This window comes from Trachypithecus francoisi, unplaced genomic scaffold (assembly GCF_009764315.1).
Source record: "Trachypithecus francoisi isolate TF-2019V2 unplaced genomic scaffold, Tfra_2.0 Lachesis_group16, whole genome shotgun sequence".
NCBI classification, from domain to species: Eukaryota; Metazoa; Chordata; class Mammalia; order Primates; family Cercopithecidae; genus Trachypithecus; species Trachypithecus francoisi.
This window is the reverse complement of record NW_022681461.1, coordinates 9,525,827-9,543,800: the sequence shown is the minus strand read 5'-3', so window position 1 is coordinate 9,543,800 and position 17,974 is coordinate 9,525,827. Positions and strand designations below refer to the sequence as shown.

The 17,974-nt window shown below is 42.4% G+C and overlaps 1 protein-coding gene across 1 annotated transcript; it reads left to right on the top strand.

The window, feature by feature from the left end:
* Window positions 1–16,268: 16,268 nt before the first annotated feature.
* On the top strand, window positions 16,269–17,110 carry LOC117098380 (40S ribosomal protein S3-like). The gene has a single exon (XM_033236880.1). The coding sequence runs from the start codon at window positions 16,673–16,675 to the stop codon at window positions 17,024–17,026; it is 354 nt and encodes a 117-aa protein (XP_033092771.1). The 5' UTR covers window positions 16,269–16,672; the 3' UTR covers window positions 17,027–17,110.
* Window positions 17,111–17,974: the final 864 nt, after the last annotated feature.

Below are 17,974 nucleotides of genomic sequence, written 5' to 3'. Positions count from 1 at the left end.
GGCACGTGCCTGTAGTCCCAGCTACTTGGGAGGCTGAGGCAGGAGAATTGCTTGAACCCGGGAGGTGGAGGTTGTAGTGAGCCGAGATGGTGCCAGTGCACTCCAGCCTAGCGACACAGCAGCAGTCTCAAAAGAAAAACAAAAGAAAAAAAGAAATGTCTGAAAGAGTGAAAAAAATGAATATTAAAAATGTAATAATTAGGCCGGATGCAGTGGCTCAGGCCTGTAATCCCAGCACTTTGAGAGGCCAAGGCAGGTGGATCACGAGATCAGGAGATCGAAACCATCCTGGCCAACATGGTGAAACCCCGTCTCTACTAAAAATACAAAAAATTAGCCAGGCATGCTGGCATGTGCCTGTAGTCCCAGCTACTCGGGAGGCTGAGGCAGGAGAATTGCTTGAACCCAGGAGGCAGAGGTTGCAGTGAGCTGAGACCGTGCCACTGCACTCCAGCCTGGGCAACACAGCAAGACTCCATCTCAAAAAAAAAAAAAAAGAAAAAGTAATAATTAAAGAGATGAAAGCTGAGATTTTCCTAAATTGAAAGACATGAGTTTTTTCATTGAAAAATTCTACCTAATGTTAAATAAATAATAATTATTGTAGTAAATTCCTAACTAGCCCCATCATAATAAAACTTCAGAACTTTAAAGAAAAATCTGGAAAGCTATCACAGGAAAAAAGGAAGTGGTACATAAATAAAGGATTAACTATGAACTATGAACGATAAAGAGATTTCTCACCAGATACTATCAATGTAAGAGCACATAGGAGTAGTAAGGTCACAATATTGAGATACAGTAACTGACTCAAGAATTCTGGCTGGGCATGGTGGTTCATACCTGTAATCCTAGCACTTTGGGAGCCTGAAGTGAGAGGATTGCTTGAGTCCAGGAGTTCAAGCCAGGCTGGGCAACATAGTGAGACCTCATCTCTACAAAAAAAAAAAAAAAGAATTAGGCGTGGTGGTGTGAGCCTGTCATCCCAGCTACTCAGGAGGCTGAGGTGGGAGGATTGTGCCACTGCACTCCAGCCCAGGCAACAGAGTGAGACCATGTCTCTCTAAAAAAAAAAAAAAAATTCGATTCCCAGCCAAGTTATTATTCAGCAGGGGTGTACAAAATGATTACCATATTTATTTCCTCTGCCACCAAAATCTCACTAAATAACTGTAAATAATTATAGAGCTATAAATCAACAATGGGACATATGTTTTTGTAAGTTTTGCAAAAATAAAGATATTTGAACTGCAACTTGTAAAGAATATTGTTTCCACTCTGACACCCCCTCTTATCTGACGCCTCTGGTAATCCTTTTTTGTATTTTACACGTAAATATGTAGGGAGGACCAAGGAGAACTAGAGAAAAGCCTTCATCATGAAATACAGAGACCAAAACAAACATCACGAAAGAGAACTAGAGACAGTGCAAGAAGCAGAAGATTTTGTGGAAAAAAAATCTGTGATTAAACATTTTTCAATACAAAAATATCGTATCCCTGAAAAAAAGGAACATGTAGTATTTCTAAAAGAACTAGCAGAAAAAATATATATAATAGAAGAAATTTTAAAAAATCAGTAGAAATAGTTGAAGATAAAGTAAATCAAGACATATCCCAAAAACAATATTTTAATTTTTTTTTTAAATTAAAGATCAATCTTGGTGGTCCAATATATGAGTAATAGGAATTGTAGAAAAAATAGAGTATACAAAAGAAATTCAATAAATAGTCCTGTAACTTAAGGATACATATTGGATTGAAAGACCCCCACTGACGCTCTAGCACAACGAAGAAGGCATTTCCCTACCAAAGAGTATCCTTGTGACATTTCCAAGTCTCATACAAATCACCTCAAATCAAAATGTTATCACATTCTCAATAGGAATATTGCATACTAAAAAACAAGAGAGAAATAAATTCAGATTTCTGAGGGAAAATTATTGTTAACTCAGAATTCTATATCTAGCTGAATTATCAATTACACATAAGGCTAGAATAAAGACATTTTTAGGTATAAAAGGCCGTGGGTAATTTCATTTCTTCCTCAAGAAGCTAATCAAGGACATACCAAAACAAAGAACTAAACTAAGAAAGTGGAGAAAGACACTTAAGTGGCCAGAAACAGGGATTTCAGCACAGAACAGTGAAGAAAATCTCAAGTGACAGATACAGCAATAAAATAAAGGAATTCAAGATGTAAAGCAAACCGAAAATTGAAATGTTGACTAGACATGTTTAACTATAGCTAAATTGTGAACTGTAGGTATCATAATAAAACGTTTACCTATGGGAAAATAGTATTAAGAGGTCTCAATATATGGAATTATTTGAGAAAAAATACATCTATACATTCATAAAAAATTCTGTAAATAATAGAAACACAAATACTAGCTCTGCGCCCAACAATTTAACAAATAATGATTAATAATCACAATCATGACTGGGCGTGGCGGCTCACGCCTGTAATCCAAACACTTTGGGAGGCCGAGGTGGGTGGCTCATTTGAGGTCAGGAGTTCGAGACCAGCTTAGCTAACACGGTGAAACCCCATCTCTACTAAAAATACAAAAATTAGCCTGGTATGGTGGTGCGTGCCTGTAGTGCCAGCTACTCAGGAGGCTGAGGCAGGAGAACTGCTTGAACCCAGGAGATGGAGGTTGCAGTGAGCCAAGATTGCACCACTGCACTCCAGTCTGGGCTACAGAGCAAGACTCTGTAAAATAATAATAATAATAGTAATTTAAAAATAATAATAATGATAATAATCATCATCACAGTCATAATTTGGCTCTGCATTGAATGACAGCCACACAAACATAAAGAAATGTAAATAGGGGCCGGGCACAGTGGCCCAGGCCTGTAATCCCAGCACTTTGGGAGGCCAAGGCAGGCGGATCATGAGGTCAGGAGATCGAGACCATCCTGGCTAACATGGTGAAACCCTGTCTCTACTAAAACTACAAAAAATTAGCCAGGCATGTTGGTGGGCGCCTATAGTCCCAGCTACTCAGGAGGCTGAGGCAGGAGAATGGCGTGAACCCAGGAGGCGGAGCTTGCAGTGAGCCGAAATTGCGCCACTGCACTCCAGGCTGGGTGACAGAGCGAGACTCCGTCTCAAAAAAAAAAAAAAGAAATGTAAATAGGAAGTATCAATTTAACCAAACATGTGGTGTGACCATACTAGGCAAGGATATCTTTGATACAACTATATTACACAAAAGAGTATATATCATATAATTTCGTTTATAAAAGTCTAGATAATACAAACTAATCTACAGTGGCAGAAAGCAGATCATTTGTTGCCTGAGGAAGGTGATATCATGGTGGCATGAAGGATTCCAAATGGGCACAGGCAACCTTTAGCATATGATAAATATGCTCATTTTTCTTTACATTCATGATGGCTTCACAGGTGTTTATGCATGCCGAAACTTTTTGAACTGTACACTTTAAATATGTTCACTTTATTGTATGTCAATTTTATCTCAATAAAATTAAAAACAAAATTTTTTAGATAGGGTCTCACCCTGTTGGCCAGGCTAGAGTGCAGTGGTGTGATCATAGCTCACCGCAGCCTCAAACTCCTGGGCTCAAGCAATCCTCCCACCTCAGCCTCCCAAGTAGGTAGGATCACGAGTGCTTGTCACCACACCCAGCTAATTTAAATGAAACATTTTTTAACACAATAAAAACTATATTGTTAAAATGACTAACTTTAAAAAAATCTAACAATACCAAATGCTGGTGAGGATACAGAACAACTAGAATTCTCATGCACTGCTGGTTAGACTGCAAAATAATATAGCCACTCTGAAAAACTGCTTGGCCATTTTTATAAAGTTAAACCTGGAGTTCTCATCAATCCTAGTCCTTGATCATTACCCAAAAGAAATGAAAATGTCTGATCACGCACAAAAACTGTTACATAAATGGTGATAGGAGCTTTAGTTATAACCATCAAGAACTGGAAACAACCCAATTATCCTTCAACAGGTGAATAAACTATGATACATCCATAAGATGAAATACTACTCAGAAATAAATGAGAACAAAGTATTCATACACATAACAACACAGACGAATTCCTACTCTTGCAGAGAGAAAGAAGCAGACCTCAAGAGGTTACATACTGTATGATTTGTGTGTGTTTGTGATGTTCTAAAAAAGGCAAAACCACAAGGAATGGGGAAGAGATCAGTGCTTGCCAGGGGTTTGATTTTAAAGGGGTAACATACAGGAGTTTACTTTTTATACAACGGAGCTCTCTTGCAGCCTAATTGTAGTGGTGGTTATAAAAACCTATACAGGTGTTAAAACTTACAGAACTATAGACCCCAAAAAAGGTCAATAGATACATTTTTAAATTAATTAAGTTTAAAAAATTGATGCATCTTGAGTATGTGTAGCAATAAAAGGACAATATTGGATGATGCAACTTAACATCAGTAATTGATGGTCTCTTCCCTAATGACCTGGAAGTCATAGACCAACCTGATGGCCAATCAATTTTCTATGTATAGGCCTTGACTAGAGAGTGAGGGAGAGTTTTCTGAACACTGTCTTTCCTTAAAAATGTACCATTAAGTACATGCCACAGATAGAACTATTTCTTATGTATTCTAAAGCTCTCAGGTAGTAGAAATGGAAATGTGAGGTGAAATTTTTTATTAAAAGTTACTATTAAATAATAACAAGGAATTATATTTCCAGCAACTTCCTTAAAGTGATTTTATCACAGGTTTCAGTGGTCTAAAATGTCAATAAATTTAAGCATATTAAAAGCCATGTAAACATCCTTAAACCTGAAAGCTGAGGATCTGAAGAATTTGAAAGGCATAATTTTGTGCTTTAAATTTCATTAAGCAAAGAACGAATTTGCATATTCTAGGATAAGCTGTAACAGTGCATATTAGCGCAGTTCATGGCATTATGGCTACAGCTTAAACATGGAAAGAGTAAATAAAATTTTGTTAAACTGACACAGACTTTTCCAAGACGATGTGTTTTGTCTGTTTTTTGCCCGCAAAGGTCATCTCAAGTACACTTCTCACCCAGCACTCCCAACCCAGACAAGGATAGAGTCAAGGGCCTCTGCAAGTAGGTGTCAGCACTAGCTTTTCTTCTTGTCTTCACACCCTGGGATAGGGCTGGTGAGGAGTCAAAGCACCCAGTGCTGTAACTGAATATTTAATCACCCGCTCCTTCCTGGTTGGTGATTAGCATTTATTATGCAAAAACAATGAAACTGCTGTGTCTGTCCAGTTTAGAAAATGAAGTCTGTTCCTTTTCCAGAGACAGTTTGCTCCCACCACTATGAGACATCCAACACGGCACAGCTCCTGACTCAACTCCTGGGAGTCCCCCCTGCTTTTCTGAGAAAATAGCTCGGGATGAAGAAAAGACATTTAAAGTCGGGATGATAAGCATTTTACCTGCTTGAGAAGCACAAAGCCTGCGACTAAAGACACACAGAGTCTGGGAGGAGAAAGGTACTTTAGAAGAAATCATCTAGGCCAGGTGCGGTGGCTCACACCTGTATTCCCAGCACTTTGGGGGGCCGAGGCAGGTGGATCACCTGAGGTCAGGAGTTCAAGACCAGCCTGACCAACAGGGCAAACTCCCATTTCTACTAAAAACACAAAAATTAGCTGGGCATGGTGGTGGGCACCTGTAATCCCAGCTACACGGGAGGCTGAGGCAGGAGAATCGCTTGAACCCGGGAGGCAGAGGTTGCAGTGAGCCGAGATTGTGCCATTTCACTCCAGCCTGGGCGACAGAGCAAGACTCTGTCTGAAAAAAAAGAGGAAGAAGGAGGAGAAGGAGGAGGAGAAGGAGAAGAAAGAAGAAAGAAGAAGGAAAAGGACAAGAAGAAGAAGAAGAAGAAATCATCTAAATTAAACCAATGGATTCATTCAACTAATAGTACCATCAGGGCAGGGCAGGGGTTAAGGTGTGCATATAGACTGGGGCATAGTTGGCAGCTTGGGTGATGGCAGCTCTACCCTTGCAAACATACTTAGCAGAGGAAATGGAAGTCAGTTTCCTTGTTTTTCAGGTAAGAAGCTAAGAGAGAAGGTTCAGGGAGGTGAAACAATTTACCACTTTCAAGGAGTTGGCAGGTGGCAGAGCTGAACCCAACAGTGGCGCTCCTGATTCTGAGTCAGGAGGCAGCAGCCCAGGGAGTCAGGTGCCTGGGCAGGCGTCTCAGGCGACAGGCTCTAGGTCAGCTGCATGGGGCTGGCCCGGGGGTCGCCTCCACTGTGTGAGACCTTTCCAGGCTCCTCCTGGCTCGCACTGGGTCCTTCCCAGAACTGAAATCAAAGTGGGCCCAATCCCATTAACACACGAGTTGCAGGTGCTTACCCGTGCGCAGGGATATCAAATCTGTGAGGGGAAGGAGGCAAATGCCCTCAATTGGGAATGGCAGGCCACGAAGTGGGGGGCACTGAAGTGAGCCAGGGGCTTCTCTACCCCACACACAACCTGAGTAACCCAAACGTTCTACCAGCTGCAAAGCTGATACTCTGACAGCAGCCAGCGGCAAGACATTGAACCACTTTTCAAAGTAGCTCTTAGGGAGGACTAAACTGAGGAAAAATCCGTTTTTCTCAAAGTCATTTGCTTCCGGGGCATAGTGTTTTTGCAGTCCGTCTCCTCTCTCCCCAGCGCCTTGGCCTGGTGTTAAAGTTCAGTCCATATCCATCAAATTGAAGGTAGCAGCTTCCTGGGGCCTCCTGCCTTAGACTCAGGTGTTTAGACGAAAAGTATTTCAGGTAGTTAGTACTAAGTGGGACTCAAAGCAGAGAGCAAATAGACACTCCCAGGGTTTACTGACCCTCCTCAAGCTCTCAAGTTGGTGGAGACTTCAAAGGTCCTTCAGGTGCCGTCGCATGGCCTGCCTCCTCGACTGCGTGGTGACACTCGCATATCCTGTTCATGAAGATACGGCCCAGGAAAGGTGCATCTAGAGACATGTTCCCGGCAGAGACCTCCAAGCCCACAAATCTGGTTTGCAGTTCACACAATCATAGGGTGTGTCTTTAGCAAGGTGTTTGCTATTTGTAACAACGGTCTCTGGGAAAGTTTATCAGATTTCATTCAACAGACCCATTAAAACTTCAAGTTCGATTCCTTGCTTGCCTTTCCTTTATTTGTACTCAGTTGACACAAGGTGGAGCCCTGGAGCCCACTGTGCTGAATGGACTTCCTGCTTCAGTAAGGGAGGGGATGTCCACACAGTAACGCCTGGAGCCCCTCAGGCACATCAGGTGCCACTCCCACCTGCTACTGCCCCTACTTCCTTTACAAGCACAGAAACTGATGCCAGCCAAGTGAGGACTAAAGGAAGAATGAGGAGCATGCCAGACACTCCCCGGAAGGCTGAAGAATGGAGATCAGAAAACATGGGAACCAGGGCAGCAAGAACAGCTTGGCCACCTCTTCACACTCCATTTTGAAATGAATGAACCCCCAACTCACTCCTCATATTTGCATTAGTCCACTGGAGGCACAAATCCCAGCGGAGGGCCTGGTTGGCCCCTTTACAGCAAATGCCCACCATTTGAATGTGGCCAAGGCTATGAAAAAAAGGCTCTTCTAGGAAGGGCTCACTGGTTTCCTTTGGGCGGGAGCACAGGGAACTTTGATTTACATCCCCACCAAGCCTTTACCCAGTGAACAACAGGAATTCCCCGAATGGAACCCAGGATCCCTACAGAGAAGAAGATACGGTAAGGGGGGCAGGCAAAACAAGACGCTGTCCACGAAACCGCTCTATCAGGGCAGTGGATGGAGCTGTCGATTCCTCAGAGGATGTCTACACCATCGTCAATCCTGGGCTCTTCAAGCTGGCAACGGCGGCGAGCTTGTCTTGTACTCAGCAGGACTCTCTCGCCTCTTCTTCCTCAAGCCCATTCCCTCTGTTTGCTGTGGGAAAGGTGAATGGGCGCTCAGATTCATCCCGGTGTCAGAGCTGGAGAGGGCTGGAGAGATTTCTAGCCGGAGCCCTGACAGGGAGGAAACTGGACTGAAGAGGACGTGGACACTGTGAGAAGGGTCAATGAGGAATGAAAGGCTTTGCCTCAGCACTAGAAGATCACTCAGGGGACAGGCACCGTGGCTCATGACTATCATCCCAGCACTTTGGGAGCCCGAAGCTGGGGGATCATTTGAGGCCAGGAGTTCAAGACCATCCTGGACAACATAGTGTCACCCTGTCTCTACAAAAAATAAAAAATTATCTGGGCATGGTAGCGCACACCTGTAGTCCCAGCTTCTCGGGAGGCTGAGGCAGGATGAGCACTTGAGCCCAGGAGTTCGAGGCTGCTATGGGTTGTGATCACACCATGGCACTCCAGCCTGGGTGAAACAGTGAGACTCTGTCTCTGGAAGAAAAACAAAATCACTCAGACTGTAGCCTACAGACCAGACCCTGGGGCCCAACGTGAGAAAAGCGGGGACCCCGGTGGGGAAGTTGCTGGCATCAGCGAGAGATGAGGCGGCTGGGGTGCGGGTGGGAGCTGCACATTGGGCAGGCGCTCAGTGGCTCGCGTATCTTGAAGGAGAGGCCATGGGGCTTAGGACACACTGGATGTGGTGTGCTGGTCACACAGGAGTCAGGGACTACCCTGGAGGGAAGATAACATTAAAAGAACAGCCACTCTGAGAACCTGGGCACCACATTGCCTCGAGAGTTGTTTACATGACCTGGCGCCTCTTCAGCAGTTTTCAACAGAAAGGTTTTGAACGGAAAATTGTATCCCAGAGGACTAACAACTTGGACAATTCATTTGCTTATTCTTTATCGTATTTACATCTGATGTTCCTCTTTTCTTTTGCAGATTTTGTTAAGACTTGAATTAAATACGTAGTCAAGTTAAACTGTGCTCAGTTAGAACGCAGCCAGTGATTTTTTAAGTTTAGCAAACAAACAAATGTTAGAAGGGAAAGACCAAACCTGAGGAAGAATGAGAGAAAGATCAGGGGGAGGAATTTTTTTTTTAAAAGAAAGAGGGAACTTACAGGCATTGTGATTCAAAAATATTAGCAATAAGGAGTAAAGAACTCAGTAGTTTACCTTCAGGTTCACTCTTGGGTTTGTACATTCTGTGAGTTTGGACGAGTATAAAATGGCATGTAGCTACTATTACCGTATCATACAGAGTAGTTCCGCTGTCCTAAAAATCTGTTTATTTATCCCTCCTTTCTCTGAACTCCTGGCAATCATTGATCTATCTTCACTGTTTTGCCTTTTCCAGAACATCATATAGTTGGAATCATACAGTCTGGGTCTTTTCCGATGGGCTTCTTTTACTTAGTATAATGCATTTAAGCTTCCTCCATGTCTGTTCATGGCTTGGCAGATCATTTTTTTTTTAGCACTGAATAATATTCCATTGCCTGGATATTGCACTGTTTAATCATCTGCCTTTGAAGAACACCTTGGTTGCTTACAGTTTGGGGCAATTGTGAATAAAGTTGCAACAAACATTCATGTGTTGTTTCTTGTGTGGAGACAAGTTTTCAACTCCTTTGGGTAAATACCAAAAAGTACAATTGCTAGATCATATGGTAAAAGAATGTTTAGTTTTGTAAGAAACTGCTAAACTGTATTCCAAAGTAGCTGTATCATTCTGCATTCCTACAAGCAATGAATGGGAGTTTTTGTTGCTCCATATCCTTGTCAGCATGTGGTGTTGACAGTGTTCTGGGTTTTAGCCATCCTGATAGGTATGAAAGGCTAGACTATTTTTAGTAATAGGACGCAGCATTCTAATTGTAGAGTTAATACTAGTTGTTTTAATCTCTAGTATAGTTTGTATAATTAAATATCCTGCAATCACTAGTTTAGTGAACCACCTGTCATCATGAAATCATAATTCACTCATGCAAATTTGAGATAAAAATCATCCTTTCACCAAAACAATCAGTACTTTTATTATACAAATATAGCATTACCACAAAAATTGCTATTATTTCCAATCAAAGTAAATGCAATTCAAACTTCTTCTTAGCCCCATCTTTCCTTTAATGCACGTATTGTTACACCTCATAAAGCAAAAGAAAAAAACCAGTGCACACAATATAGAGTAATAATTTTTAGTGATGTTGTAGGGAGTTTAAAAGGTAAGAAAAGGAGGATGCTGTGATAATTCCTCAAGAGGTGATTGGGGCTGGATGAGGTGGCTCATGCCCGTAATCCCAGCACTTTGGGAGGCCAAGGTGGGTGGATCGCCTGAGGTCAGGAGTTCAAGACTAGCCTGGCCAATATGGTGAAACTGTGTCTCCAGTAAAAATACAAAAATTAGCTGGGCATGGTGGTGGGCACCTGCAATGCCTGCTACTCGGGAGGCTGAGGCAGGAGAATCACTTGAACCGGGGAGGTGGAGGTTATAGTAAGCAGAGATTGAGCCACTGCACTCCAGCCTGGGCAATAGAGTGAGGCCCTGTCTCAAAAAAAAAAAAAAAAATTAAATTAAATTAAATTAAATTTTAAAAAAGAAAGAAAAAAGAGGTGATTGGGAGCTCTAAGAAGAAACTCCTTTGACTCTGATTTTGGGGAAGGAAAAAGTATTAGTTATCTCTGAGATGAATAGCTGAGGTCATTATTGATCCATTTGATGGGGCTAAGTGGCCTCTTGGAAAAGACCCTCGAGCAGAAAACAGAAAAGCTCTGTAACTCTTTGGGCTTCTGTTTCCTTAACGAAAAAAAAAAAGTAAACAAACAAAAAACAGAATTGAAATTGATCATACACATTATTTTTGCTTCCCTGTTATATAAAAACTCAATCATTTCTTATCTAAAACTAGGCATGGCACTATTATAGTACTCAAGGAAATTAACAATGGGCAGTTCTGCTTCTGGCACTGGCGGAAAATAAGCTAACACGGGCGTGAGAAAGCAGATGCAGGAGCCTTGAGCTCACCTACACGCTAGGGAGCAGTGGGTAGAAACTGGAGGCTCCCGGACAAGCCCCACACAGCTCCTGTGAGCTTGCTGCGGGGCTTCAGCCGGCCAGGGGCTCCTAAAAAGCAAAAGTCCCAGTATTTTTACATGGTTATTTCCAAGAGAATGTGGATGCTGACAATTTTTTGAAGAACATTTACTTTCACAGAATTACAACTCCATCTTGCTATTGCCAATCATGTTGGGGAATATAGAGTGTTTTTCTTAGAAAACCAGGCAATCTGTGTGGAAACCCCTCATCCCGTGGTGAGCTGCTTATACAGTCTTTGTGAGATCACTTCCATACAAGGAATGTAAAATAAAAAATTAAAATAAAGAAATTTAATGAATTGGCCAGGCGCAGTGGCTCACGCCTATAATCCCAGCACTTTGGGAGGCCGAGGCAGGTAGATCACGAGGTCAGGAGATCCAGACCATCCTGGTTAACACGGTGAAACCCCATCTCTACTAAAAATACAAAAAATTAGCGGGGCGTGGTGGCGGGTGCCTGTAGTCCCTGCTACTTGGGAGGCTGAGGCAGGAGAATGGCGTGAACCTGGGAAGCGGAGCTTGCAGTGAGCTGCAATTGTGCCACTGCACTGCAGCCTGGGCAAGAGAGCAAGACTCCATCTCAAAAAAAAAAAAAAATCTGATGTAACATATGTAACCAGATCTCATCTATTTCACTACATTTTTTTTTTTCTCATGGGAAAAACCAGGAGATTTATGGAATCTACCTAAGAGACTAACCAGATATCCAATGTTCAGCCTCGGATGTATATCACAAAGTTCTGTAACTCCCATCTGGTTATAATAAGAATAAAAGTTTAAAACCTGGGGTTTTATTGTTACTTTAAATAATAAAATATTTTATTTGAAATAAGAAAACTGAAAGCCAGTTTAGGGAGGCAGTCTGATGTCCCTGGAGCCAATGTGAATTTCCTTCAGTTTGGAAATAATAATAAAGTGTGATATATGAAAGAAGAAAGTGCTTTCTTCCTTTACAGAAACTAAGATCAAACATCTCTAGGCTCAGGCCGGCTATCTTGTCTCTCTCTAGCCTCATAGCCTGGAATTTACCCCCACATGTCCACCCTTGGTTTTCTTTAAACTTTAACTTCCAATTGACTTGGAAGTCTTCTTCTTCCTGCCCAAGATATGAGGACATACATAACTTGCTTTCTTAAGAGGAATTTTCCATGTTTCCCAGTGAACAATGACCTAACCATCCTTTAAGTTTTACTGAACACATCTGAGGTTGATGTTTTGAAGGAGTTTGACTACTTGGCCAAGTTTTCATTTTGTAGTTTACCATATGCTGAAATGCTTAGTCTATTCTCACTAATTTATTCATTCTAGAGTATAAATTACCAAATTATTTTAAATTATTACCTCTCTGAAAGACATTATACATTGATGGACAGAGAGAACCATTTTTTAAAAAGTATTTGAGGCTGGGCACAGTGACTCATGACCGTAATCCCAGCACTTTGAGAGGCGAATCCCTTAAGCCACGAGTTCGAGATAAGTCTGGGCCAAAATGGCAAAACCGCATCTCTGCTGAAAATACAAAAATTAGCCTGGTGTGGTGGTGCATTCCTGTGGTCCCAACTACTCGTGAGGCTGAGGCAGGAGAATTGTTTGAACCTGGGAGGGGGAGGTTGCTGTGAGCCAACCTCCACTAGCAGCTGGAGTGCTGCACCACTGCACTCCAGCCTGGGTGACAGAGCAAGACCCTGTCTCAAAATGAATAAGTTAATTAATCAAATAAAAAGCATTTGAGAATCTATAAGTGTTATGCTGTGCCCGTTCTTAGAAGCTGCATATAGGATGGCCAGGTGCGGTGGCTCACACCTGTAATCCCAGCACTTTGGGAGGCCAAGGTGGGGGGATCACGAGGTCAGGAGATCGAGACCATCCTGGCTAAGACGGTGAAACCCCTTCTTCACTAAAAATACAAAAACTAAGCTGGGCATGGTGGCGGGTGCCTGTAGTCCCAGCTACTTGAGAGGCTGAGGCAGGAGAATAGCGACACTCCATCTCAAAAAAAAAAAAAAAAAAGCAGCTGCATATAGGCTACCAGTTCTGTGAAATGATGTGCAAAATATTAGAAGACATCTAAAACTTTTCCCTGTGATCAAGTTGAGAGAGGTTGGGTTAAAACAAGATTCGAAAAACATCCTTATCAAGGACTTACTTATCAAGTCCTCCTTTATTGAGGACTTCTCAGGCTTCTGCACCCACCCCTACTCAACCTGCTGACTCTGTCATCACGTGTGGAAAGTGGGAATCTGAGCACTCAACTAAAGACCACAAGTTGAGAATATAATGATAAAAAATCACAGATGACAGTTCCAGACCTTCCTACTGGTGCAGAAGAAATTATAAGAATTGTGAGAACGATAGGCACAAAATAACCAATGAATTAAGACAAGAACAATGCTGCAAACCTTCAGACTGAAACAGATTTGCCCTTAGCTATTTTATGGTAAGACTTCCAAAATGCCAAGACTAAAGAGAAAAAAATCCTCAAAGCTTTCTGAGAGAAAATAACAAATTACTTACAAAAACATAAGAAGTGAATAGAAAACTCGTATAGCAATACCTTTGAAGTTCTGAAAGTAAAGGATTTTTAAACTAGGTTTCTATTCCTGGCCAAAATTCTTTCAAGCATATAGCACATTTTTCGACATGGGAGGACTCAAAAAATTTGACCCCTACAAACCTCCATGAAAAATTAAAGAGGCTGTACTTCAGTAAAATAATAAATTCCAAGAGAAACTATATAAGAAAGAGCAGTAAGTAGAAAAAATAGTAACATATATAGTTAAGGATAAGTAATTGCTGATTGCTCTAATTAATGAATAAATAATAATCTGGAGCTAAAATCACATTTATGATTTTTGGGCAACATGGTGAGACTCTGTCTCCAAAAATAAATAAATAGAAAGAGGCCCAGTACGGTGGCTCACGCTTGTAATCCCAGCACTTTGGGAGTCCAAGGCTAGCAGATCACAAGGTCAGCAGTTCAAGACCAGCCTGGCCCTTATGGTGAAACCCCGCCTCTACTAAAAATACAAAAAATTAGCCAGGCATGGTGGTGCACACCTGTAGGCCCAGCTACTCAGGAGGCTGAGGCAGGAGAATCACTTGAACCCGGAAGGCAGAGATTGTGGTGAACTGAGATTGTACCACTGCACTCCAGCCTGGGCAAGAGAGCGAGACTCTCTCAAAAAAAAAAAAAAAAGAAAGAGAAAAAAGGAAAAAAGGCCCAATAATAGGCAAGAATATTTTGAAAAAGAGGTACAGTGGCCAGGCATGGTGGTTCACTCCTGTAATCCAGAACTTCGGGAGGCTGAGGTGGGTCAATCACCTGAGGTCAGGAGTTCGAGATCAGGCTAGCCAACACGGTGAAACCTGGTCTCTACTCAAAATACAAAACTTAGCCAGGTGTGGTGGCAGGTGCCTGTAATCTCACCTACTCAAGAGGCTGAGGCAGGAGAATCACTTGAACCTGGGAGGTGGAGGTTGCAGTGAGCCGAGACCGCGCCACTGCACTCCAGCCTGGGGGCAGAGCAAGACTCCGTCTCAAAAAAAAAAAAAAAAAAGGTACAATGAATGGCAATTTGTTCTGTCAATATTGAGGTGAATTATAAAACTATTGAAAACAGCACAGAGTGGAACTGTTACAGGAATAAACAAATTGATAAGTAGTGCAGAGTAGAAAGTACAAAAACAGCCATGTTTGTGTTTGTTTGGAAATGTAGCATGTTTATTAACTTATTCTACATGTGTTTAATGAACAACAGGCATTGTGCATAACGTAACAACCAAAACAGTCCATATCCATGAATCAAAGAGGTTATAGTCTAGTGAGGCAGGGCGAGACAATCAGCCAAAACTGATGAGCCAACATCATAGGAAATTCGAGAGGAGAAATATTATGGGGGAAAAACCTTGAGGAAGAAAGGGAATGATAGCGGTAACACGCAATTTTAAGTACGTGATGTGCATGATCCTCTCTGGTCAGGAGGCATTGATGCAAAGGCTTGAAGGAGGACAGAGACTATCCTAGGCAGACATTTGGCAGAAGGACACCCAGGCATGGAACCAGCACTGACCTGTTCCTGGATGGGCTAGTACCTGGCTCGCTAGAGGAACAGCGAGAATGGCGTGTCTGGGTAACGAGGGTAGCATTCTGAATGAGGGGAGAGAGAATGAACAACTCAACAAATGGTTTTGGAACAAATGAATATCTCTTCAGAACATGTATATTATCTATCCTACCCTACACCGGACACACACAAAAATAGATTCTAGGTGGATTAGGGAGCTAAATGCAGTGACTTCCGGTTAAAGATGGTGGATTGAGCGCCTTCATCTACGCCGGCTCCTTCCCCAAAACTTAGTAAGATGATAGTTAAGAGATTTTTCTTTTTAAAGATATAAACTTACAAAGAGACAACAAAAAATTTTTTTGAAGATAGAAAGCAGAATGATGCGTAGAAGCTGGCTTAGCAGAACCTGGAAGGCTGAGTTTTGTGACAGCAGTGGGAAAGTCCAAGAGGCGCCTGACTTACAATTCAGAATCCCCAACGGCTCAGAAATGGTGAGCACCATGGACCTCCAGCAGAAAAGGAGAAGAATGGGCTATAAATCGGAAGGCTGGCTTCAGATCTCTTTAAGGAGTTTCACAAACAGATCCTATCCACTGTTCCCCACATGGGAGAAACTTCTCCCTCCCTTCTCTGATAGAAAACTGGAGGTTTATTCTAGGAAGAGGATAAAACAAGACTTATCTGCATTGGAGGACTCCAGCTGGTTTGAACTAGGGACACTCATCCTTCTCCAAGAAGGACCTCAAGACTTGGAAGCCAGTGTTTTATCCTTCAGGAAGAAACTGAAAGTGTATTCTTTGGTGAATTGGAAACAATCCAAGAGGACCGACCTAAATATACATTGAAAACAGGGATTCCTCCCACGAGACAATTCATTCAGCCTACCATACTGTGTGAAAGTTGCTGTGCACAAAAAACCCTTAAATATCACCAGACAGCCAAAAATCATAGGACGTTTGGAGAAACCCACTAAGGTGATTGATGGGAAGAAGTAAACAGAAAAGGATGACTGGGAAGAAACAGAGGCTGTGTAGGAAAAAGAAAGCTTTAGAAAATCATTAATATCAGGCCGGGAGCGGTGGCTCACGCCTGTAATCCCAGCACTCTGGGAGGCCGAGGCGTGCAGATCACGAGGTCAGGAGTTCGAGACCAACCTGAACAACATGGTGAAACCCCATCTCTACTGAAAAAAAAATAGGCCTTTCCTTTCAGCGGAGCGTGGTGGGAAGATGGCTGTGCAAATTTCCAAGAAGAGGAAGTTTGTCGCTGATGGCATCTTCAAAACTGAACTGAATGAGTTTCTTACTCGGGAGCTGGCTGAAGATGGCTACTCTGGAGTTGAGGTGTGAGTTACACCAATCAGTACAGAAATCATTATCTTAGCCACCAGAACACAGAATGTTCTTGGTGAGAAGGGCCAGTGGATTCAGGAACTGACTGCTGTAGTTTAGAAGAGGTTTGGCTTTCCAGAGGGCAGTGTAGAGCTTTATGCTGAAAAGGTGGCCGCTAGAGGTCTGTGTGCCATTGCCCAGGCAGAGTCTCTGCCTTACAAACTCCTAGGAGGGCTTGCTGTGCGGAGGGCCTGCTATAGTGTGCTGCGGTTCATCATGGAGAGCGGGGCCAAAGGCTGCGAGGTCGTGGTGTCTGGGAAACTCCGAGGACAGAGGGCTAAATCCATGAAGTTTGTGGATGGCCTGATGATCCACAGCGGAGACCCTGTTAACTACTACGTTGACACTGCTGTGTGCCATGTGTTGCTCAGACAGGGTGTGCTGGGCATCAAGGTGAAGATCATGCTGCCCTGGGACCCAACTGGTAAGACTGGCCCTAAGAAGCCCCTGCCTGACCACATGAGCATCCTGGAACCCAAAGATGAGATACTGCTTACCACTCCCATCTCAGAACAGAAGGGTGGGAAGCCAGAGCCGCCTGCCATGCCCCAGCCGGTCCCTACAGCATAACAGGGTCTCCTTGGCAGCTGTATTCTGGAGTCTGGATGTTGCTCTGTAAAGATCTTTAATAAAATCTTGTACAAAGAAAAAAAATATAGAAAAATTAGCTGGGTGTGGTGGTACGTGCCTGTAATCCCAGCTACTCAGGAGGCTGAGGCAGGAGAATCTCTTAAACCTGGGAGGCAGAGGTTGCAGTGAGCCAAGATCGCACCACTGTATGTCAACCTGGGTGACAGAGCAAGACTCCATCTCAGGAAAAAAAAAAAGAAGAAAGTATTCATATCCTCAGAAACAAAACAAAAAACCGAAACCTTAGAAATAAGCAATAACAAATGAGCTGACAGAGAACCATAAATTTAAAATATATCAGATAAGTCACACTACATTTATATATTTGACAACCTTAAAACTAAGAACTTGTGTTTATCAAAACACACCATCACAGGAGTGAGAGGCGGATGACAGAGTAACAGAAAATATTTGCAATTTTATATCCAATGAAGTATTTGTATCCAGAATATATGAAGAACTTCTACAAACAAATTTTAAAAAGATGGAAAGTCAATAAAAAATGGGAAAAAGTTTGAACAGGTGCTTTACAAAGGAGAATATTCTGATGGGTATGAAAGGTACTCAGCTTTAGGAAAATGTAATTAGAACCACAGCAATATTCCATCAACCAGAACAGCTAAAGTGAAGAACAAACAAAACAATACCAAGGATTAGTGAGAGTGTTAAAGCAATCTGAACTCTCATACACTACTGGAGGGAGTATAAATTGGTAAAACCCCTTTTTGGAAAATCATTTGGCAACATCTGCTAATTCTGAACATATGAGTACTCTATAACCCAATAGTTCCACTACTAAGTATATATCTAACAGAGATGCACATATATGTGAACCAAAAGACATGTGCAAGAAGGATCACAGCAGCACTATCCATAAAAGTTGGATTC

What these genes read in the sequence shown, in the direction of transcription:
- LOC117098380 (XM_033236880.1), top strand. Translation starts at nt 16,673, where the DNA reads ATGGAGAGCGGGGCCAAAGGCTGCGAGGTCGTGGTGTCTGGGAAACTC.